General features: G+C 41.8%; 1 protein-coding gene across 1 annotated transcript in view; it reads left to right on the top strand.

Annotated features, from left to right (window-relative positions):
- Positions 1-26,431, top strand: part of LOC124620380 (acyloxyacyl hydrolase-like) — a 77,755-nt gene that overhangs the window by 26,618 nt on the left and 24,706 nt on the right. Inside the window, exon 10 of the mRNA XM_047147055.1 lies at positions 17,558-17,731. Coding sequence (XP_047003011.1) covers positions 17,558-17,731 — 174 coding nt within the window. The remainder of the gene's footprint in view (positions 1-17,557; positions 17,732-26,431) is intronic.

Genomic DNA, 26,431 nt, shown 5'->3' with positions numbered 1-26,431 from the left:
TCACATAATAATGTTTTGACATACTGTGTAAAATGATAAAAAAAAGCTTAGATATAAAATTCCAGGATTCGTAATACCTCTTGAGTGTGTAGTGTTCAGTATACACAGCCACACATTTAAATTTGTATGTTAAATACTTGCATGTTGCAGTTCTACTTGGATGTAGACCACAGTGATAGTATGATATGCAAAGTTTGCAAAAAATGAAATTTAGCTGGAAATGTACCGACTCCAAGGTTGTTCCTCAAGATGTAGAGTAATAACGAAGCCTAACATTTCACAAAAAAAAAAAAAAAAAAAAAAAAAAAAAAAAAAAAAAAGAAGAAGAGAGGAATCTTAATTGTGTCTAAAGCTGACTTGGAGAATATGATTTCCAGTGCAAGAATTAAGAACTAATTACCAAAATTATGTGTCGCACATATCAACATTCAGCTCATGTACTGTAAGAGGTTTGCAATTTAGATTTAAAGAGTTCAGGTCAAGCCATGGAATGAAGTCATAGATGGATAAATCTGGTGAGTCTGTGGGCCAAGGATTATCAGCCAAAATGTGAGATTATGTGTCGGGTAAACATTTTTTGTATGACATGCATATTTATCTGTAACTGTTACCGTCTATTTCTGATTTTAGTGTTCTGGATATAAGAATTATGAATCATGTTGACATAATGCTGGTGAAGTAACCCTTACGTTCTTTAAGAACTGCTGTATGTCTTCGACATTGGAAATGCTGCACCACATTGTAATATAACAGAAACATTGCTTAAAGAATCTATTCATGCACTTGGATGTAACAAAATCCGTTACTACTGCTGTTTGAATGTCATTTATTATGAGAAAATTAAGGGCTTCATCCCAGAACACTTTTAAATAAGCATATGTTGTACTTATTAAACTGATAAAGCAGATCAATGAACCAAAGAGTATTCACACCTCTAACTTGTCACACATTTAGGTTTTTGAAACAGATGACTCAACTGAATCTTGGTGGCTGCTTATCCCAGTCTACTCTGGTTTGAGATGTGGGTAATCCTGCTGTGTGCTATTCTTAAACTTTGTTCATGATACAGGGAGTGGATTTGAGGAAACGGAGATCAGTAGTGTTGCTTTTGTTGATCTGTCTGTCATGTAAGATACAGTGTAACAGGAAGAACTGTTAAGGAAACTCAGTAATGTGTTAGAGGATTTTTACCATACATCACTTAATGAACATTTCCTTCAGAACTGGAATTCTAAACAGCATACACCTTCAGTCTTGCATAATTTGTGTTACATTGATCAGAATCTTTTTCTGAATATTCTGTTGACCACAGGAAATTCCCACACAATGGTTGTAATTGGGAACAACACCAAAAGGTTAAAGTAAACCTGCATTCTCAGTGAAGTTTCTTCAGTTGTGAATGGGACAAAGCAGCTTGAGTATATAGTTCAGACCGTTGCCATGCCTTGAAGTGTCATTCAAGCTTGGACTGTGTACACATCATGACATTGGGGCAAGAATGGTTGTAAGCACAAGAAGTTATCTGACATATTCTTGTGCTCCACAATGAACTCATCTGAACAGTGAATCATTATAATGAGACAAAACATCCATCACATAGTGGTCACCCCCTCATCAACAGTTTCTGATATTAATCACCGCCTACGTGTTTTGGTTGAAAGGTACACCGAGTAAAATTAAACAGGACTGTGCACTTTCATTCTGCAACCAAGTGGGAGGGCTGTTTATCCAGACAATACATAACTGTCTTCATGTCATAAATAGGCAACACCACGATAGATGAAGAAGGTGAGCAAGGGAACACCTGGATCAATTGAGTTGGTTTCTCTGACCTATGAATGCTGCAGTTGCCTGACATCTGATGATCATGGAAGAGTTTGGTGGCAGACAAGTATCACTCCATGTCTCAACCATGCAGTCCCCCAAGTTTGCAGGAGGTGGTCATGTTTTGGGCCAGTGTGATATATGGATGCTGGACATGTTTCATAATTATCAAGAATAATTTGAGGTTCGTGCAGTATCAGAACACAGGACAGGATCGTCCAACGTAGTGTCCAGCCCTATAGTCAACACCGAGCGTGCTTGGTGCCGACTTTAAAGTGTATTGTCACAATAACCCTCCTCACACATTGGATGACCTCAGGAAGGCCACTGACAGTTTTTATTTGTATTTTGTATTAGTTTAGGGTCACATCCACTGTAATGAGACATCCTCCACTAGCATTACTTTTCCTCAGCAGTAGTTGTTGATACCTGTATTATTTTTCAAATTTTTCTCAGCTGGTTTTCTAAAAACTCCATATAATTTTATACACAGTGCGTTATATTTCAAACTAAAATTTATGAAAAGGAATTACTTTATTCTCAATAAGTACTAGCTCTCAATGTACAGTTAAAATCACTTTTTTTAAAAAAATGTTTGAAATTATGAATTATTTGGCACACTTAAAATTTCTATCATTAATTATGCAATCTAGTACTGTTTACTATGTTTATTTCTGGATTCATTTATGAAATAATAATTGAAATTAATAGAAATTCATTTGTTAAGAAAAACTGTAAGCCCTTTGGGATATGCTTATTACCACAGAGTGTTGTAGTAGTAAGCATGCCTCTGACATGACTGGACATCTTTTTGAATTTTGAGTAAACAATGAAATTTCGGCTTTGTCAATGTGACAAAATATATTAACAAAAAGACAAAAATTTTGCAACAACAATCCTCAAATTTATTTAGATCAATGCAACTACGAGGACCTAAATTGTGAGAATTTCAGCTTCAAGAATCAGACCCATAGACAAGAAGAACTGGAGCCAACTCTACACCAAAAGCTAAGTAAGCCAGAAAGTGTATTGTAATCTTCGCTCTTCTCAAATTTTTCATAAAGGCTTTTGGTTATTGTGAACAATAGATGGAAGATTATGACACCCCTGTCAGAACTGTGGAACATGAAGACAAAAGAGGAATTAAACATGACTACACATTAGGCCCTATCGGTGGACATAGGCCTTCTCCAAATCGGAAAAACATTCATGACATGAGTTTACAAAGTGATGAGATAGTCAGTTGCAGAAGGTGCACTCGAAATTCACATTCTGCAATGGTTAGTAAATTATGAGACTCAAACCACCATACCAACTGGGCATGAATCATACGTTCCATCACCTTGCAAACACAGCTGGTGATAGAAGTGGGGTGGTAGCTGGAAGAAAGCTATTTGTCCTTACTGGGCTTAGGTATAGGTATGGGTATGACAGTAGTTTTGTGCTAACATCTGGGAAATTAGCCCTCTTCCCAGATGCTGTGATACATCTGAAGGAGAAACTACTTGCCCACAAATGAAATGTTTTGCAACACCTGAATGTGAACATCACAGAGGATCGGGATGAAGTGAGAGTATGATCTAGTTCCCTCATAGTAAAGGCAGCATTGTTGGACTCAGGATTCTGAGGAGAAGAGTATCGCTTTAGCTGCCTCCACTTATTTCTGATGGAGGAAGGCAGGTTGATAGTGGGAGGAGATTCGAAATCTCCACAAAATAATGGCCCAAGGTGTTGGAGATGGCAATAGGGTCCACATTGACATCATCTGCTATGGTCAGGCCAGAAATTGAGGAATGGAGTTTGGTCCCAGAGAGCTGTTGGAGGTTAGCCCACATGACGAAAGAAGGAATGGAACTGTTAAAAGAACTAGTAAATGAAATCCAGCTAGCTTTTTTGCTACCTGAGAATGCAACAACACTGCACACACAAGTGTTTATAACAAATGCAGTTTGCTGTCATGGGATGATGGTTAAAAATGCAGAGAGCAAGTCTCCGTGTGCAAATTGCATCTTGGCATGCCTCAGTCCACCAAGAGACCAGGACACAGCACGGTAAAGATGAAGTGTGAGGAGTGGAACATTCTGTGGCAGTAAGCATAATGCTCATAAGATATTCTACCTGGTCATTGTAACTGGGGAAATGTTCATCGAAGGTCTCCAGGGAGGGGTGAAGCCTCCAGTCAGCCTTAGAAAGATGCCATTTGGGTGTGCACGTACGTGGGGTAGGAGTCAGCAGATGTATAGCACATGGGAAATGATTGCTCGAGTACATGTCAGAGAGAACAGACAACTCGAGACGACGGGCAAGCTGGGCAGTGCAGAAGGAGAGGTCCAAGTGGGAATATGTGTGTGTGAAGTCTGAAGGGAACATGGGTGCTCTCATGTTACGACAAATGAGGTTAAGTTGATTGAGAAGGTCAGCCAAGAAGGCACCTTTCAGACAGGCACTGGGAGAACCTCCAAAGGGATGGTCCACATTGAAGTCACCAAGCAGCAAAAGGGGTGGGGGGTTGCCCAACAAGCTGGAGTAGGTCTGCCCAGGTGACACCGAAGAACAAAGGAATGTAAATGGTACAAAGGGAAAAGGTAAAGTGAGGATTGAAAATTGTGGACTGCAACAACTTGCAGCCAGGTGGTCAGGGAGATGGTTAGATTGTGAACCTCATCCCACATGAGCAACATGACTCCCTCACAAGATGGAATGCCATCCTCAGGGAGAAGTTTAAACCGGGCCCGAAAGAAATGTGAGAGGTCAGAGCAGTCATGAGGACACAATTGTGTTTCTTGGATGCAGAGAACAAGTGGACACTGCGATTCCAAGAGCAGGTGTAATTCCTCTTTGTTGAATCAAAGGACGCGGATGTTCCATTGGAGGCAGTTGCTGAGTGCCAGGCTTAGAAGACTCACTGCTACAGGCCACAAAGGCCGGAGGATCCTGCTCCCTGAGATCTACGGAGGCATCAGCACTCTACCTATATTGGTCTGCAGAGTAGAGAACAGAAAATGATTGGCGGTGCACACCGACAACACGGAGGTTGGCCGGTTGAGGGAATAAAGTGGTGATACCATTAAAGAGGACCAAGGAGAAGACTGTTTGCCTTTGTTTGATTTCTTGGAGCTTTTGAGGTGTAAGTGATGATTCAGAAGGTTTTTTTGGCTGGAGGGACATAAAAAAATCTTTGCAGGGGTATTCCTTCTGCCCTCTCCAGCCTGCCCAGTTGTGTAGCAGGTGACTTCAGCCCATGAGGCAAAAGTTTGGTGGCTTGTTTCACAGCTGGAGGAGAAGGAGACAGGGATGCTGTGATGACACTGGACGATTTTACAACCACGGTGCTGAATTTGAGTTGGCATGTCTGCATGGCCGTGTCCTTCATGAAAAGAGATGTAGCAAGAACTGTACTGTAAGTGCCTTATGGGAAAACACAGGGTTCCCGACTAACCAGCAGCTTGTGAGCAACAGGATAGGCACTTTTTCCTCCACCCAGATCTCCTGGATGGCCCACTCATCAAGATACATGGGACAATCTAGGGAGGAGGCGGCATGGTTGACACTGAAATTGATGCAGCAGGGAGAAGGAGGTGGACAGTCACCCCTGTGAGCATCCCTACCACAGGTTACACACTTGGTCAGTTGTCGACAGACATTCAAGTGTGATTGTAATGATGACACTGGAAGCAGCACATTAAGTTCAGACATAGCCTGCTTGATCTTCAATAACACCTTGATCAGGTAAGTATGTTCGGATTTCTGTCTCGGTCAGCCCATCAAGCAACTTAGTGCAAATAACATCACCCTCCATATGAACAGAACAGCTGTGGAGGAGCAAAGCTGAAGCAGTTGTTGGGCTTTAGAATCAGAAGTAGTCTCCAAAAGCAAAGTGCCATTGCGTAACGAGAGCAAGATTTCATGGGTCGGCAATTGCATCAACACCTTTCAGAATAATAAACATATTTACTGTAGCAAAGGACTGACTGTCTTCAGTAGTGAAACCACGAGGAACTCTCAGCACAGGGGGCTCGCTGTTCTTTGGCAGGTTCGTGCTTGGCTACCATGGGGCCCCAGCCATTTTATCACGAAAGCCAGCCCCAGGTCTGATGGGTAACAGGTGACAGGGTAACACATAATTCCCAGCCACAGGTTGACGGGTATGGTTTGCATGTAACACCTGGTATGGGCTAGGCCCAGGGAGAGGTGATTGCCTGAGCTTCTACCTTCCCAAATTGCCAATTGGTCCCTCTGTCAGGTGTTCCAGAGGTATGACCTGATGTATGAAGAATCATGTAAGGCAGTTCGAAGGAGCACGCCATTGGAGATGCTGGCAGTCATGGGAGATTTACTCACGATGAGCCAATGATCATGTTTGCAGTCCATGTCTACCAAATGTAAACGGAATGAAGTTCCCGATTCAAAGCCCTCCCAGCTGCACCATGGTTCCTCGTGGTTTCACGTACTGGTCAGTCCATGGCAACAGTTAATCCATTTCTAATTCAGAAAGATGATGATGCAACTGCTGGCCCTGTGAAATCCTGCTCTTGTTTATGCAATAGCACTTTGCTTTTGGAGACTGCTTCTGATTCTCAAATACAGCAACTGCTTGCCGCTTCGCTTTCCATGGCTATCCTGTCTGTGTTGAGGGCCATAGAACTCTGAATTCTTCCCATGGTGTTATTTGCACTACACTGCACAATGGTCTGAGCAAGGCAGAAATCCAAACATACATCTCTGATCAGGGTGTCACTGCCACCCATTGGGTGATGAAAAAGGTAAATGCATTCATGGTACACACACACACACACACACACACACACACACACACTTTTTCTCACCTTTGATAGAGTGGTGCTTCCATTCAAGATCAAAGCAGGCTATGAAGTTACGACAGTCCGTCCGTACATTCCAAACCCTATGCGCTGCTAGCAGTGTCATTGTTTTAGCCCCACTTGAATTTCTTGTTGACACACAGACAAATGTGTAACCTACGGTAGAAATGCACATGAGGGCAGTTGTCTGCCTCCATCTCCCTGCTGTATCAACTGCAATAACGACCATGCTGCCTCCTCTTCAGATTGTCCCATGTCCAGGAGATCCGGATAAATGAAAAAGTGCCCTACCTGGTCGCTCACAAGCTTTAGGCTACTCACAAACCCTGCATTCTACCATCTGACACTTACAGTGTTGTTCTTGCTACATCTAGCACCATGAAGGACATGGCCACACAGACGTGCAACCTCATATTCAGCACTGAGGTTATGAAATCGCCCATTGTCATGGTAGCATCGCTGTCTCCTCATCCAGCCACGAAACAAGCCACCAAACATTCGCCTCCTAGGGTGAAGTCATCTGCTACACATCCGGCTGCTATACTCCCATGAAGACTTCCTATGTCCCTCCAGCCAACATACTTCTGACAAGGAGACGGCACGACCGTGGGGTCGGGGATTATTCCGAAACTTTGTGTGGTGAAAGAGGACCCCTAACACCTCAAGTGGTTAAAACATTAGGACACACTACTCGGAAAATCCCAAGAAAAATTGATCTAAAGTTTCTTAGGTGCCTTAAGAGTATAAAATGTTAGTCCATTGCCAAGCCGCCGTCTGGCCTAGATGGTTTGGGCTCGGACTCTTATGCCAGAGGTCTCAGGCTCGATTCCTCCCTGGCATTTTTTTCCTTCTGTTTCATTTTCTTTTGTTATTCCACCAATTATTCAAAAAGTTTCTCAAACCCACTTTATTTTTAAAACATTATTTTAGCTCAAGAATGTGAAGTTTTTCATTCACTGAAAAATATTCGTGCTCATTGTTCTATTTCGTTTTCTGGGGTTTCAAGGTTTAAAGGGGCTTTGTAAGGGTCCCCTTGGGATTATAATGGTCATCTGCGCATAGGACTGTGCGCGAGCCGTGAGAAGTAAACAGTTTGTTTTTCGATTTCGTCATGAACAGACGTGCCTGTTTCAAATTTTATCGTGTTATTCCGATCTGAGGTTAAACTTGTCGATTGAAGAAGTTGCTGGCTCATCTGGAATAGGAGAAGAAATTCCTGAAGAATCCATTCATAGTGATCTATCAGAATTATGATTGAAGGATGCAGTGGTGTATTATGAAAAGCTGTTGATGGAAAATAATTTAATTGCATCGACATCTTCGGAAGAAATTTCTCGCGATGCTATGTTATTGGCCGGAGAACTTTATAATAGTACACTGGAACTTATGGGTGAAAAAACATTCGTGACTGAAGAGGAATTAATTCATGCTCATGAGGATTGTGAAGAATGTGAGGAAAACGACCAACAGTTCGAAGTGCCGCAAAGTTATTCATCTCCAGACGAATATAAACCATCACCGAAAAGATTTAAAAGTGACATGATTCCAATTGCTTACAAAGTCATGAATATTGCTAAAGCGCACCCGACATGGTCCTTGGTGACATTGCAAAAAAAAGGATGCCGCCAATTGAAGAGAAAAGAATATCTTTCACAATGGGAGAAAGATATTAAAAGTGGTGGTACGTGAATGGATAAATTTGAGGCGATAGATTTGTGGACCTACGACCGTTGCGTGGAAGCAAGACAGCAATATCAGCAAGTCATGACAAGAAATTTACAGCAATGAGCATTGGTTGTGGCTGCACAATTCATCAATTTCAAATTCAAGGCGTCTGATCGATGGGTCACGGCATTTAAACAGAAGCACAGAATTTCACAACGCAAGATCATGAAACTGGTTTCGAAAAAAGAAGTAGCGTCAATGGAGGACATCCAGGCGAGACCTTTCATTGGCAGATGTGCTGTTTAATCCCTCAGTACCATGAGGATTATGTGATAAATACTGACCAAACAGGTAAATACAAATTTTCTGCGTACAAAATGTTTTTACCGATGTAAAATATATCAATTCAAATTTAATTATGTAAAAAAGATATTTACATACACATTTGAATATTATTTAATATTAAAAATACTATTGTTTCAGGATGCCAATATCAATTTGTTTTCTACAGGACTCTCACTGAAAAAGGGAGTAAAACAGTTTTCGTGAAAAAGTTGGATTTGAATATAGTGACGCAATTGTACACCGCACAATATTCAATAACATTATCCGGAAGACTGCTCCCACATGTCTTCATATGGTTACAAGAAGTGACCAGTCATTTCGGACCTCGTATTCCCAAATTAATAGATGGCTATGCCAATACTTATACGAACGTCATCATAACATCATCGAAGTCCAGAAAATTAACAACAGTTTTATACATGGATTTTCTTCGGAAATGTTTAAAATCTTATGTCGGGGAGAATAAATATTTATTTCTCATTGACTCTTGGTGAGGTCAAACGAATCCGAAGATATATGATGCAATTTTTCAAGATGACAAAAATATGCCAACTTGGTCTGTAAAAGTCATACCTCCAAAGTGCACTTCTTTGGTGCAACCTTGTGATGTTTACTTTTACAGGCAAGTTAAAAATTTCAAAAAGCGCTTGCAAAATTGCAGTGCATTGTTACAGGAGAATCGTGAAATTAATTCCCGGGAAGATGGTATAAAAATTCATTCTATAATTCACCATCAATCATCGTCACCAATATCCCGAGACATGATTCAATATGCCTGGTTTGCCTCAAAATTATCACAAACTCAGAACGTTTTCGTAAATGTTAATGGGGCATGTCTTTGTACAGATTTATTGCAAACGCCCTGTGATTGTAAAAAATCCACTTTTATATGTTGCGCAAGATGCCGGAAAAATTATTGCTTTGTTTGTTTTTACGATAATTACCACTGTGGTTCTTGTTTATAATTATTATATGTATAAAAATTGAATGTTTCCCAATCGACTTTGTTATTCTGATTAAAAACCCAATGTTTCTCCTCATATGCTTTACAATGAAAAATGGAAAACCCACCGCCATGAATTGTGTTGTTGGACAAAAAGAAAATAATTTTTATTCAATAATGTAACTAATTTGTTAAAGATAATGTAGGTTTGGGCAACTTTCTGAATAATTGGTGGAATAACAAGAGAAAATGAAACAGAAAAAAAAGTGGCGGAGGAGGAATCGAACCCGAGACCTCTGGCGTAAAAGTTCGAGCCCTAACCATCTAGGTCAGACAGCGGCTCGGCAATGGACTAACATTTTATACTCACAGGACAACTAAGAAACTTTGGATCAATTTTTCCCGGGATTTTCCGGGTAGTGCGTCTTAATATTTTAACCACGTGAGGTGTTAGAGGTCCACTTTTACCACACAAAATTTCGGACAAAACTCCGACCCCACGGTCGTGCCGTCTCCTTGTTAGTCTTTCTCTGACAACCAGAAAGGCTCCACGAAGTCAAACGGTCTTCTCTGTTGCCAAATCGGAGATCCTCTTTGACAGTGTTGCCATGCAATGCCATTGTCTCGCCAAACACCATGTCGCCAGTGCGCCCTGCAAACCATTTTTCTGCACTGCTCTGCAGATCGACAGAGGAAGAGTGCCGACGCCTTTGTAGATCTCAGATAGCAGGATCGTCCAGCCTCTGCCCTCTGTAGCAGTGAGTCTCTGAAGGCTGGCACTCAACAATTGCCGAGGTGACAACCCTTCATTTTTCCCATCTTCGTCTTTCCTCATTATGGCTCTCCTTCAATGGAACATTTGTGCTTTTGATCCAACAAAGAGGATTTACTGGTGCTCTTGGAATCACAGCATCTGCTTGTTCTCTGCCTTCAGGAATCAAAAAAATTTGTCCTCACAACCGCTTTGAGCCTTCGGATTTCTTCCCAGACCGTTTTGACCTTTCCCCTGAGGATGGCATTCCATCTCGTAGGGGAGTCATAGTCGTGCTGCTCATATGGGGTGATGTGTGATGTTCATAGTCAGCTGACAACCTGCCTTCCTAACTTCAACTTTTCCCTTTGTGCTATTTACATCCTTCCATCATTCGTTGTAACCAGGGCAGACTTTCTCCAGCTTATTGGACAGCTGCCTCCCCTTTCTGCTTCTCATTGACTTCAACACGCACCATCCTGTTTGGGGTTATCCCTGAACCTGTCCGAGATGAGCCCTCTTGGCTGCTCTTCTCAATCAACTTGACCTCCTCTGCCTTAACACAGGAGCACCCGTGTTCCTTTCGGACTCTTCACATACCTATTCCCATTTGGACCTATCCTTCTGCACTACCCAGCTTGCCCAACATCTTGTGTGGTCCATTCTCTCTGACACATACTCGAGTGACGATTTCCTGTGAGCTATCCATTTGCTGACTCCTATCCCACCTATGTGCACACCCAAATGGCAGCTTAGTAAGGCCGACTGGAGACTTTACTCATCCCTGGCGACATTTGATGAACAACTTTTCCCCAGTTGTGATGACCAGGTGGAATATCTTATAAATGTTATCCTTGCTGCCACAGAACATTCCAGTCCTCACACTTCCTCTTTACCACATCCTGTCCCGGTCCCTTGGTGAACTAAGGAATGCCACGATGCAATTCCTGCACGGAGATTTTCTCTCTGCATTTTTAACCATGTTCCTAAGAAAGTAAATTGCATTAATTATGAACAGCTGTGTGCATAGTGTCGTCGCAATCTTTGTGATAGCAAGAAAGCTAGCTGGATTTCATTCAGTAGTTCTTTCAACAGTTCTATTCCACCTTCCATGGTGTGGGCCAACCACCGGCAGCTCTCTTGGACCAGGATACATTCCCCCAATTTCCAGCCTGACAGTATAAGACAGTGTCATAGTGGACCCTACTGCCTATCTCCCAACACCTTGAGCCGCCATTTTACGGACATTTCGAGCTCCTCCCACAATCACCCTGCCTTCCTCCATTGGAAATGAGTGGAGGTGGCTCAAGTAACACTCTTCTCTTCTCTTCTCAGAATCACGATTACTACTATGCCGCCTTTACTAGAGGGAGCTATATCATGCTTCATTCCAATCCTCCACCCCAGGGCCAAAAGGTGTTTACATTCAGATGTTGCAGCACCTTTCTCTTGTGGGCAGGCACTTTCTGCTTAAAGTGTACAACAGCATGTGGGAGGAGGGTACATTTCCCAGACACTGGAATGAAGCTACTGTCATAGCCATACCTAACCCCAGGAAGGACAAACATCTTCCTACTAACTACAGCCCCCGTTTCTCTCACCAGCTGTATCACTGATGCCTGGCTGGTATGGCGGCGTGTGTCTCACAATTTACTAACTACTGCACAGTGTGGATTTTGAGTGCGCCCTTCTGCAGTTGACCACCTCATCACTGTTTCCACCCATGTCATGAATGGTTTTCTGCAGACATCCCAGACTGTGGCCATGTTACTCGATTTGGAGAAAGCCTACAACACCTGCTGGAGGACCGGTACCCTCCATACTATCTGCACGTGGGGCCTCCCATGGCCGCCTGCCCCATTTCCTTGAGGAACTTTTAAAAGACCGAGTTTTCAAGGTACATGTGGGTTCTGCCTTGTCGGACACCTTTATCCAGGAAGACAGTGAGCCTCTGGGTTCCGTCCTGAGCGTCGTCCTCTTTGGTATCGCCACTAACTCTATCATGACCTGTCTTCTTCCGGGCGTCTCCTGTTCCCTTTTCATTGATGATGTTTGCCATCTATTGCAATTATCCACGGACTTGTCTCATTGAGCAGCGACTTCAGAGAAGTCGCGATTGCCTTCGTTCATATAACATTGACAATGGATTTCATTTCTCCACTGACAAAACCATTTTTTATAAATTTCTGATGGCACAGTTGTTTCTTCAACTGTCTTTACATCTGGGGCCTGTTGCTCTTGAAAATATGAAATTCCTGGGGCTCATGCATGATAGGAAACTTTCTTGGTCCTCCCATGTGTCTTACCTGGCAGCTCACTGTAAATGTTCTACATGTCCTCAGTGGTACTTCCTAGGGAGCAGATTGTACCACAGTCCAATTGTACCAGTCCCTTGTCCATTCAAAATGGGGCAATGGGTGTTTAGTTTACACATTGACATGTCCGTCCCTCTTATGCCATCTTAATAATATCCACCATTGTGGCATCCATTTGGCCACTGGTGCCTTTTACACTAGCTCGATTGAGAGCCTGCATGCAGAAGCTGCTGAATTACCGCTGTCCTACCGTTGTGACTTTCTCCTTGATAGATATGCATGCCATTTGTCTGCCATGCATGGCCATCCATTGTATGCCTCCTTCTTGAATGATTCCATTGAATGCCGGTATGGGGCACGTCCCCTCGTGGAGTTCACTTTCAGTTCTTGCTTCAGCACCCTGTGTTCACCTTGGACTTCATTGGCTCCCTAAGGACACTATTCCAGTTCGCTCTATCACCTTTAGTTTCACGTCCTTCACAGGGACTTCAGGTTAGGTTAGGTTAGGTTAGGTTAGGTTAGTGGTGTTTACGCCCCCCGACAACGAGGTCATTAGAGACGGAGCACAAGCTCGGGTTAGGGAAGGATGCGGAAGGAAATCGGCCGTGCCCTTTCAAAGGAACCATCCCGGCATTTGCCTGAAACGATTTAGGGAAATCACGGAAAACCTAAATCAGGATGGCTGGAGACGGGATTGAGCCGTCGTCCTCCCGAATGCGAGTCTAGTGTGCTAACTAACCACTGCGCCACCTCGCTCGGTCACAGGGACTTCACTATAGTACCTTTGTGTACACTGATGGCTCTCAGACTGACTGTGTTGTCGGTTGTGTCTTCATTATTGGCACTGGCATGTTTTGGTATCAGCTTCTGGAACACTGCTCAGTATTTACAGCAGAGCTTTTCGCTCAGTATCTGACTATGCAGTACATCTGGCTGTCACTTGCTCACTCTTGGTGGAGCCACTGTGATGTTTATGTGGGTATTACAGGAAATAAGCCTGCTGATGCTACTGCCAAGGCTGCAGTCTCTGTACCTCAGCACACTAGTTCCTACATTCCCTCCAATGGTCTGTGTGTTTCTGTCTGCCAGCAGATGGTGTCCCTTAGGCATCACTACTGGCAGAGTGGGAACAGGACTCAGCAGCATGGCCAGGAGGACACTAGCATGACAGAATGCATGGCAAAGGAGCAACACAGTCCTGAAAGTTACCTAGCAACTCAGGAGAAAGGCGCATGATCTATCTGCGTTTGACTGAGGGCAGATTTTTATGGCCTGGAGGCTTGGTACAATTTTTCAGGTGTTTGAGGAGCGCTATGGCGAGTGATTTCACCAAGTGGAAAAACCACACATTACTTCCAGACATCATAAGCCGAGCAGACTGGTAAAACAGGACAGGCAGTGAACTGTGGCGAAACTAACATCAGACTTTAATGCTAAACAGAGTACAAGTGTGTGAACACATAGTGCACCGAACACCTCTAATGATGGGCCTCCAGAGCAGACGACCCATGCACATGCCAACATTAACATCTCATCATCGTCACTGAACGTTGCGCAGTGGCAGAGCGTTCTTCATCATGCCACTTGGAGGGCATGACTCCATTGTCTTCTAGTAGGGGAACAGCTCCTTGACACTATAAATGGGGGGGAGACAAGCTGGTGGCAACTCCATTATGTTCTCAGGAACTTTCACATGGGCATCCTTGTGTCCAGTGGAGCTTGAGCAAGGCACCAAGATGGCCAAGTAGTATCACTATACTGTTTGCAGACCACCTACACTCCTTCATGATTATCATGTTTCCCAACAACAGTGGCATTTTCCATCAAGATAATGTTTCATATCACAATGCCAGGAGTACAGTATAGTGGTTCAAGGAACACAGTGATGAGTTCCAGTTGATATGTTGCGCGCCCCCCCCCCCCCCCCCCCCCAACTCGCCAGACCTGAACCCGATGAAACACATCTGGGATGGGATTGAATGTGGTGACAGAGCTCATCACCCCCTCCCTGGAATTATCAGGAGCTAGGTGACGCATTTGTGTGTGTGTGGGGGGGGGGGGGGGGGGGGGGGTCGCAGATGTGGTGCCATCTCTGTCCAGCGACCTACCAAGGCCTCATTGCCTTCGTGCCACAACAGATTGCCGCTGTTACCGTGCCAAAGGTGGACATATCTGCTGTTAGGTAGGTGGTCATAATGATCTGGCTGATCAGTGTATATCTTGGTGTGATCAAGACCTACAACACAACTTCTACTCAAATATCTTTTAGTTTGAGCTTGTCATTTCAGCCTTAACTCATTAGTAAGCTCCTACCTGTCTCGTCACATACCTGCAGCCACAAGGTGTCAGGGGGCAGTAGCTGACTATCAACATCTGACGCAAGTGAGCCAAGCTTCCAGTGTGTTCTCTGCACTTGTTGCCATTCAAATGCTGCTTATCACTGTGCTGTGATGACAAAACAGAATGTTCCGTGTAAATTAAAACAAGATGTACATTCTACTGAACAGACCTGTATTAAGCCAGGTTAGTTGCAGCTGATATTTTGAAGCTACTCATTCTATAAGATTTATATTAAAATTTTCAGAAGAAATCAAATAAAAATCTATTAACATTGGCTTGAGTATCTCATTTATGTGACATTAAATGACGCATATTTTTAATAAATTTGAACACCTATTAGCAGTTTGGGCGGCTTCCAAAATAATTTTTGCATCTGCCTGAATAAAATTGTGACTGCATTATATGAGGAATTTTACCTCCTGAATGATTTAGAAAATACATGGAGTGAATTCTATTGACAGACTCTGGAACAATTCACTGCATGTCAGTATTCACATAATCAGGCCAACCTACATAGATAGGTTCCTGTAATAAATGGCCATTAACTCACCTACATCCTGAGCCATGCCAAGACCATATGCATTGCTGTGACATGAACTAGATCAAGGAAGAAGAAGAGCCAGAACAAAACTGATAGTAATGTGACATTAAGAAGACACACATGGTGGCAGTGTAAAGGTAAAACATTAAGTAATTCAAATCTATAACTGCAAAGCACACCTTGTCATCTTGCTGGCATGCCCTTACTTATTTGGTTATGATTATAACTGGGAGGAGGGAGGAATGTACAAAGTTTTAATGGCATATTACACCAGCCCAATTTGTAGTGCACATGTTATCGAACAAACCCTTTGGAAGTTTCATTAATGAACAGTCCTATCACTTCCATCACATGAGTGCAAAGTATAAGAGGTGATCAAAAAATTTCCAATACAAGGCTGTACAATCTATACTTGGTATGGCAATCAGGCAAAATTGCCGCAAGCGTTGAGGGCATCAATGTACCAGGTTGAAGGTAGTGGTTCGGTAAAACAGTCTCTTGCTGCTTGAAGAAGTTTGTAACTCCACCTGCATTGAATAGGAATTGTTGCCTTTCAAGGGCATTCTTTATGGGACCGAAGTTGTGATAATCGCATAGGGAGAGATCAGACCTATAGGGTGGGTCGTTGAGTGTGTCTCACTTTATTTGGCATAACTTCTGCATTACGAGATTTGCGATAGGAAGATATGCGTTATGATGAAGCAACGGCACCTCTTTGCACAACGTTCCACAATGATGGTTTTTGACAGATATGCTGCCCCATATGCTTTCTTCATTCTGTGATGCATGTCAGCTGGTGTTTCTTCCAGTCAAGTAAAAAATAAAAAGACTGGTTCAGTTTGGATGTATTTTGTAATATCACCATTGTTCACAATTCTGAATTTACAGCATGCATGTCAGAAAGACGTGAATGCCACATTAATTCCTTGTCTACGTGTTTGTGCTTATATACCACATCAGAGTCACGCTACGTTGCGGCAATGCCCTCAAATGGAAACTCTTAAATTGGCACTTATTTTTAGTTAATGATTGTGTGGATATTTTTCTCTAAAAAAAAAGTTATGTAAATGGAGGCAAATTCTGTGGTGGTGATGGCCATGGGCATGGCAGGAAATCTCAAGAAAGGTGAGCACAGTACTGTTTGCAATTATGGAATGAAATTCTCCAGCAAACCAGGCAGAAGGTCCAACTCAGTGTGAGTGATAGACTCTGGTATAATTAATCCATACTCATTCAAGAACAACTCTTACCCTTTAGCTATAATGCATCATATTAGTACACATTTTTGTACTGTAGATACCTACAATTGTTCTGGTGTATGTAACTACTAATATTACTTGCAATAAAATAAGAGCAGGCTGTAGTAGATACCTCTTTCATGGAACATTCCAACATTATCAAAATAATATGCTTCTGAGGGAAATTAGCTTGTTGTCGTTTTTGTAATGTGGCCATATGTGATTGTCTTCCCCCTACACCTTTCAGCTTCTTACAAGAGGGACCAGTTCAAGCACTATCATCCCAAGCTGTCAGTAATTTCATTGTTTTTACCAGTCACAATACATTTGTTCCTTTCACCTGAAACTGCTGATCTGTGTATGAAAAACTCTGGCATAAATTTGTGCCAAAATAAACACATGCTACTGATTTCATTTCAGCTGACCACAATAAGCTTTGGGCCCTTCTCAAAAATTGGACATTCTCACACACTGCCCACCTGTATTGTAAGCATTCAGTAGTGTGAATTAACGCTGCTTTAGTCTCGTATGACAATTCTACAGATTAGTTCTTGTTGTCACAAGTTCATTTCTGACGACACTCTGTTTTACGACTTTTATGATTGAAAAATTCCATAAGTTTAAATATAGCATTTAAGAAAAATTAAGTTCATTCTTTCACTACTTTTAGTTACCGAAATTGTTTTCAAGAGGTATCTGTAAAATAAGATGTTATAAACTATTGTGACATTTCTCTACAGATTGGAGATGTATGATAAAATTGATAATTTTTCAGAGGGCACAAGAACTGTCTGATGTTCTAGAAAACATAGCAAAAGAGCAGAAGTTTTCATCTTTTGAGGTTTTTTATCTGGAAAATCCTATACATCAAGTATTCAAAGAATGGACTGAGAAAGGAAACCAAGTATGGCAGCTTTTGGATCCAGTTGACAGTTTTCATCCCAATCAGGTAAGATATTTTATGGTTTTGAGAAGAATGTTTTTGATATATATATATATATATATATATATATATATATATAGACACACACACACACACACACACACACACACACACACACCTTTTTACTCAACCATCACCAATAAAAGAAGTGTAGCTGCAGCATTTAAGTTGCTATGTAAACAATGGCTCTATAAATTCTGCTTAGATGAACTTCTGCATAATGTTAAAATTGACTTGCTAGCCAACTGCACAAGTTTACACATTTGCAAACTTCAACAACTGCTGAGGAATACAAAACTCTGAGTAGAACTTAATTTCAGTGAATAAAGAGCTTAAGTATTTGAAATGTGTAAATGAAACTAAGCTAGTCTTTATTGCAGCACCTGGAACTGTAAGTAAATTTGCAAGAACTGGAAAACCCCAAAATAAGTAAGTCTTTTCTCTATCGGTTGCCCATAGCCACACATTGGGCTGACTTAAAAAAAAATTAAAAAAAATTAACTACCACTTTGCTTTGTTTATTATTTCTGCAATTGCACAGATCATTTTGTTCTTTTCATTAAAAAGCTATGGCAGTGTTCTCTAAACTTGTTCAGAAACTTGCCATGTTAAGCATGCAACTTGTGTTATGGTTGAAATAAATCATTGTAGTTCTATCATAAGTTGCACTGAGTAACAGACCAAATTAAAAAGTAATTCATATCGACAAATCTTCTGACTTTCCTGGTGAAAAACATTCAATACATGGCCCTTGGGATCATCACTGGATCTGATCTACATCTATACTCAGAAACTACGATGAAATGCATAGCAAAGAGTGCATCCCATTGTACCTGTTAGAATTTTTACCTGTTCCATTCATGTATGGAGCACGGAATGAATGACCTTTTACATGCCTCAGTGCATGCTGCAATTAATCTAATCTTGTCCTCGCGATCCCATTACAGTGATATGTAGGGGGTTGTGGTATACTAAGTGATCAATAGTATCAGGACACCGCCAGAAACATACTATTTTCATATTGGGTGCATTCTGCTGCCACCCACTGCCAGGTACTCCATATCAGTGACCTAAGCAGTCATTAGACATTGTGAGAGAATAGAATGGGGTGCTCCGCGGAACTCATGGACTTTGAACGTGGTCAGGTGATAAGGTGTCACTTCTGTCATATGTCTGTACATGAGATTCCCACACTCCTGAGCATCCCTAGATCCATTGTTTCCGATGTGATAGTGAAGTGGAAACGTGAAGGGACACTTACAGCACAAAAGTGTACAGGCCGACCTCGTCTATTGACTGACGGAGACTGCCAACAGTTGAAGAGGGTCGTAATGTGTAACAGGCAAACATCTCACACAGGACTTCCAAACCGCATCAGGATCCACTGCAAGTACTATGACAATTAGGCGGGAGGTGAGAAAACTTCGATTTCACGGTCGAGCGGCGGCTCATAAGCCACATATCACGCCGGTAAATGCCAAATGACACCTTGCATGGTGTAAGAAGCAAAAAAATTGGACGATTGATCAGTGGTAAAAGACTTGTGGAGTGACGAATCACAGTACACAATGTGGCTAACCAGTGGCAGGGTGAGAGTATGGCGAAAGCCCATTGAATATCATTTGCCAGTGTGTGTAGTGCCAACAGTAAAATTCAGAGGGGGTGGTGTTATGGTGTGGTCATGGTTTTCATGGAGAGGGCTTACACCCCTTGTTTCGCGTGGCACTATCACAGCACAGGCCTACAATGATGTTTTAAGTTCCTTCTTGCTTCCCACTGTTGAAAAGCAATTCGGGGATGCCAGTTGCATCTTTCAACACGATTAAGCACCTCTTCATAATGCACGGCCTGTGGCAGTGTGGTTATACAACAATAACATCCCTGTAATGGACTGGTCTGCACAGAGTCCTGAACTGAATCCTATAAAACATCTTTGGAATGTTTTGGAACAATGACTTCATGTCAGGCCTCATCAACTGACATTGATACCTCACCTCAGTGCAGCACTCTGTGAAGAATGGGCTGCCATTCCCCAAGAAACCTTCCAGCACCTGATTGAATGTATGCCTGCGGAGAGTGGAAGCTGTCATCAAGGCTAAGGGTGGGCCAACACCATACTGAATTCCAGCATTACCAACGGAGGGTGCCACGAACTTGCAGCCAAGTGTCTGGATACTTTTGATCACAGTGTATATTCCTAGCACCACAATTCAAAGCCGGTTCTTGAAACTTTGTAAACAGGCTTTCTCTGGATGGTTTTCATCATCTTAGAGAGTCTTACCAGTTCAGTTTCTTTAGCATCTGTGACACACACTGGTCAAACAAACCTGTGACCATTTGTGATCCCTTCTCTGAAGACATTAAAATATTCCACATTAGTCAAATTTGGTTTATGTCTAATATTCTGGATCCATATTCTAGGACAAGTCACACATGTTATTTGTAACCAATTTTCTTTGTAGACTGATTGCACTCTACAATATTCTACCAGTAAACCAAAGACTGCCACCTAATTTACCACAACTGAGCCTATGTGATCACTCCATGTCATATTCCTATGAAGTGTTACACCCAGTTCTTTGTACAAGTTGATCAGTTCCAACTGTGAATCTGATATAATTACAGGATACATTTTTTAATGTTGTGGAGTTGCCAATCTTCGCAACACTCTGAAATATTATCTAGATCTGGTTAAGTATGTATGCAGCTTATTTCACACAGTACATTACGTATAACTGCATTATTTGTGGAAAGTCTGAGCTGTTAATGTGTCCACATGGTCATAAATATGCAACATAAACAGCCAGGGCCCCAACACTTCCCTGGGGCATACTCTTAAGTAATTTCTACATCTGTGATGGCTGTCCACCGAAGGTAACTTGCTGTGTCCTCTCGACAAAAAAAAAAAAAAAAATTCCAGTCAAATATGGCTTGATACCCTGTACAGTTGTACTTCTAATAATAAGTAGTTGCAGTACTGAGTGAAATGCATTTTGGAAATCAAGGCATCTGCATCTGCCAGACTACCCTGATCCATGGTTTTAAGCAGACACGGAAATTGTGTTTCTGCACTGCCTCGCTCTTTATGGTTGATAAAAGTGGACTGTATATTTAACATTGCATTGTGAGACAATTACAGGTACATCTGCATGGTTTGACAGTCATGACCCACCTCCCCTTATTCTGCTCTTGTGTGGCTGTCCCATTGTGTGGAAACCCAGGTAGCCTTACTTGCTGTGTGCTGTCACCACAAGTTGGGTTCCAATTACTGTGTGCAACCAATGACCTCTGACTGCCACAAGATGGGTAGCACATTGTCTTCATTCAGGAGAACAAATGTACCTGGCTGTAGCTAGTCATTTGTTGATGATCACTTAGAACCTCTGCTGCAGCTGTGGTAGGTAACCCTTTAACCATTGTATCCACACATGCTGCTTACACTGCTGCATTAGCTGCCATCTCGACAACATCTATGATGGCTCTGATCACAAGCCTGGCTCTGGCACTTACCGAGGGTTCGCTGATAAAGAGTCAAATGCTTTTTTGATATTGATAAATACTGCATCTGTCTTATTGCCCTGATCCAAGGTTTTTAGTATGTTGTGAGGAAAGTGCAAGATGGGTCTCCCATGATCAATGTTTTTGGAATCCGCGTTGGTTGGCATGGAGGTCATTCTGTTTATCTCGCAATATTTCTTCCAGGCAACAGCTTGATATCAGATGAAGACTGGTGGTTAAGACAGGCAGGCAAGCAGCTGATAGCAACAGTTGCTGCTTGCGAGCACTAACCAGCAGTCCCCATCTGATTATATCAAGCCCTCACCTCAAAGAGGCAACCACAATGGGATCCATAATTAGTTTTACAATAATGTGACTTCATTTCCTGCATAAAAATATAGTAAATCTGAGCTCTCAGTTATATTGACTATTCAGCATACCCTTAAAGAACTGATGCTGTAGATTCAATGTCAGAAGACACAAGACAAGGAAATACTGGACTTCTGTGATGAAGGTGGTAACATTTGCTTGCTAGATGAACAAATTCTACCATTGTTTATGAGAATCCAATTGAGATAATGATGGGAAACTGGCTGATTTAATGGACTTTTGTATTACATTAGATATTGACAATGTGACATTTTCACATTATCGGAAGATAGACTAGTATTCTGTGCCAGTAAATTAACAGTAATACATGGTAGTTCCATATGGCGTTTTGTGGCTGTATCATATCACTGTCAGTTTCACAATTGAAGGCAGTTGTACTGAGGGCATCAAAAAACTAAATGTCGAAACAACACAATTCATTTCAAATGGCAACATTGAAGCTGTCAAAGTTTCTCAGGAAGGAAGTTCTAACACAGACATTATTTGCTAGCATTGCAAATTAACTTTTTTTGTCATCGTACTCGGTTGCGCAGTACTGCTGGATTTTACAAAGCTCCCCCCCCCCCCCCCCCCCCCCCCCCAATCAGTCTACTGACTGGTTAGATGCGGCCCGCCACGAATTGCTTTCCTGTGCTAACCTCTTCATCTCAGAGTAGCACTCGCAACCTACGTCCTCTATTATTTGCTTGACATATTCCAATCTCTGTCTTCCTTTACAGTTTTTGCCCTCTACAGCTCCCTCTAGTACCATGGAAGTCATTCCCTCATGTCTTAGCAGATGTCCTATCTTCCTGTCCCTTCTCCTTATCAGTGTTTTCCACATATTCCTTTCCTCTCCGATTCTGCGTAGAACCTCCTCATTCCTTACCTTATCAGTCCACCTAATTTTCAACATTCGTCTATAGCACCACATCTCAAATGCTTCGATTTTCTTCTGTTCCGGTTTTCCCACAGTCCATGTTTCGCTACCATACAATGCTGTACTCCAGACGTACATCCTCAGAAATTTCTTCCTCAAATTAAGGCCGGTATTTGATATTAGTAGACTTCTCTTGGCCAGAAATGCCTTTTTTGCCATAACGAGTCTGCTTTTGATGTCCTCCTTGCTCGGTCCGTCATTGGTTATTTTACTGCCTAGGTAGCAGAATTCCTTAACTTCATTGACTTCATGACCAAAAATCCTGATGTTAAGTTTCTCGCTGTTCTCATTTCTACTACTTCTCATTACCTTCGTCTTTCTCCGATTTACTCTCAAACCATACTGTGTACTCTTTAGACTGTTCATTCTGTTCAGCAGATCATTTAATTCTTCTTCACTTTCACTCAAGATAGCAATGTCATCAGCAAATTGTATCATTGATATCCTTTCACCTTGTATTTTAATTCCACTCCTGAACCTTTCTTTTATTTCCATCATTGCTTCCTCGATGTACGGATTGAAGAGTAGGGGCGAAAGGCTACAGCCTTGTCTTACACCCTTCTTAATAGGAGCGCTTCGTTCTTGATCGTCCACTCTTATTATTCCCTCTTGGTTGTTGTACATATTGTATATGACCCGTCTCTCCCTATTGCTTACCCCTACTTTTTTCAGAATCTCGAACAGCTTGCACCATTTTATATTGTCGAACGCTTTTTCCAGGTCGACAAATCCTATGAAAGTGTGTTGATTTTTCTTTAGCCTTGCTTCCGTTATTAGCCGTAACGTCTGAATTGCCTCTCTCGTCCCTTTACTTTTCCTAAAGCCAAACTGATCGTCACTTAGTGCATTCTCAATTTTCTTTTCCATTCTTCTGTATATTATTCTTGTAAGCAGCTTCGATGCATGAGCTGTTAAGCTGATTGTGCGACAATTCTCGCACTTGTCAGCTCTTGCTGTCTTCGGAATTGTGTGGATGATGCTTTTCCGAAAGTCAGATGGTATGTCACCAGACTCATATATTCTACACACCAACGTGAATAGTCGTTTTGTTGCCACTTCCCCCAATGATTTTAGAAATTCTGATGGAATGTTATCTATCCCTTCTGCCTTATTTGACCCTAAGTCCTCCAAAGCTCTTTTAAATCCCGATTCTAATACTGGATCCTCTATTTCTTCTAAATCGACTCCTGTTTCTTCTTCTATCACATCAGACAAATATCCACCCTCATAGAGGCTTTCAGTGTGTTCTTTCCACTTATCTGCTCTCTCCTCTGCATTTAACAGTGGAATTCCCGTTGCGCTCTTAATGTTACCACCGTTGCTTTTAATGTCACCAATGGTTGTTTTGACTTTCCTGTATTCTGAGTCTGTCCTTCCGACAATCATATCTTTTTCGATGTCTTCATATTTTTCCTGCGGCCATTTCGTCTTAGCTTCCCTGCACTTCCTATTTATTTCATTCCTCAGCGACTTGTATTTCTGTATTCCTGATTTTCCCGGAACATGTTTGTACTTCCTCCTTTCATCAATCAACTGAAGTATTTCTTCTGTTACCCATGATTTCTTCGCAGCTACCTTCTTTGTACCTATGTTTTCCTTCCCAACTTTTGTGATGGCCATTTTTAGAGATGTCCATTCCTCTTCAACTGTACTGCCTACTGCGCTATTCCTTATTGCTGTATCTATAGCGTTAGAGAACTTCAAACGTATCTCGTCATTCCTTAGTACTTCCGTATCCCACTTCTTTGCGTATTGATTCTTCCTGACTAATGTCTTGAACTTCAGCCTACTCTTACAAAGCTATAACTTCTTAATACTACATTTTATTGCGTAGTACAAGTGATATTCTGGCTTGCAAAAAAAAAAAAAAAAAAAAAAAAAAAAAAAAAAAAAAAAAAAAAAAAAAAATAGGAGTCCGGGTAAGCTACTACAAACAGCATAGTGACCACATAATTGTAGCCAAGGTAGACACGAAGCCCACGCCTACTACAGTAGTACAAGTTTATATGCCAACTAGCTCTGCAGAGACGAAGAAATTGAAGAAATGTATGATGAAATAAAAGAAATAATCCAGATAGTGAAGGGAGACGAAAATTTAATAGTCATGGGTGACTGGAATTCAGCAGAAGGAAAAGGGAGGGAAGTAAACGTAGTAGGTGAATATGGATTGGAAGTAAGAAATGAAAGAGGAAGCCGCCTGGTAGAATTTTGCACACAGCACAACTTAATCATAGCTAACACTTGGTTCCAGAATCATAAAAGAAGGTTGTATACATGGAAGAAGCCTGGAGATAGTGACAGGTTTCAGATAGATCATATAATGCAATTTTGTCATATGATGACATGATGGAGACCGTGGCTGTTGTTTGAAGACAAATGTTGATGGTGTTAGGACTGAAAGTAAATTTGTGGCTGGTTGCTGTCCTAACACCATCAAGATTATATAATGGTAAGACAGAGATTTAGGAACCAGGTTTTACATTGTAAGACATTTCCAGGGGCAGATGTGGACCCTGACCACAATCTATTGGTTATGAACTGCAGATTAAAACTGAAGAAACTGCAAAAAGGTGGGAATTTAAGATGGGACCTGGATAAACTGAAAGAACCAGAGGTTGTAGACAGCTTCAGGGAGAGCATTAGGGAACAATTGACAGGAATGGGGGAAAGAAATACAGTAGAAGAAGAATGGGTAGCTTTGAGGGATGAAATAGTGAAGGCAGCAGAGGATGAAATAGGTAAAAAGACGAGGGCTAGTAGAAACCCTTGGGTAACAGAAGAAATATTGCATTTAATTGATGAAAGGAGAAAATATAAAAATGCAGTAAATGAATCAGGCAAAAAAGCAATACAAACGTCTCAAAAATGAGATCGACAGGAAGTGCAAAATGGCTAAGCAGGGACGGACAAATGTAAAGATGTAAAGGCATATATCGCTAGGAGTAGGATAGATACTGCCTACAGGAAAATTAAAGAGACCTTTGGAGAAAAGAGAACCACTTGTACGAATATCAAGAGCTCAGATGGAAACCCAGTTCTAAGCAAAGAGGGGAAAGCAGAAAGGTGGAAGGAGTATATAGAGGGTCTATACAAGGGCGATGTACTTGCGGACAAAATTATGGAAATGGAAGATGAAGATGAAATGGGAGATATGATACTGCGTGAAAAGTTTGAAAGAGCACTTAAAGACATAAGTCGAAACAAAGCCCCGGGAGTAGACAACATTCCATTGGAACTACTGACAGCCTTGGGAGAGCCAGTCCTGACAAAACTTTACCATCTGGTGAGCAAGATGTACGAGATAGGCGAAGTACCCTTAGACTTCAAGAAGAATATAATAATTCCAATCCCAAAGAAAGCAGGTGTTACAGATGTAAAAATTACCTAACTATCAGTTTAATAAGTCATGGCTGCAAAATACTATTGCGAATTCTTTACAGACGAATCGAAAAACTAGTAGAAGCCGACCTCGGGGAAGATTAGTTTGGATTCCGTAGAAATGTTGGGACACGTGAGGCAATACTGACCCTACGACTTATTTTAGAAGCTAGATTAAGGAAAGACAGTTATAAGAGTCGAGGGACATGAAAGGGAAGCAGCGGTTGGGAAGGGAGTGAGACAGGGTTGTAGCCTCTCCCCGATATTATTCAATTTGTATATTGAGCAAGCAGTGAAGGAAACAAAAGAAAAATTCGGAGTAGGTATTAAAATCCATGGAGAAGAAATAAAACTTTTAGGTTTGCCGATGACAGCAAAGGACTTGGAAGAACAGTTGAACGGAATGGACAGTGTCTTGAAAGGAGGGTATAAGATGAACATCAACAAAAGCAAAACGAGGATAATGGAATGTAGTCGAATTAAGTTGGGTGATGCTGAAGGAATTAGATTAGGAAATGAGG

Source organism: Schistocerca americana, chromosome 6, assembly GCF_021461395.2.
Source record: "Schistocerca americana isolate TAMUIC-IGC-003095 chromosome 6, iqSchAmer2.1, whole genome shotgun sequence".
NCBI lineage: Eukaryota > Metazoa > Arthropoda > Insecta > Orthoptera > Acrididae > Schistocerca > Schistocerca americana.
Note: the sequence above shows the minus strand (reverse complement) of the source record. Positions and strands in the feature narration are given on the sequence as shown.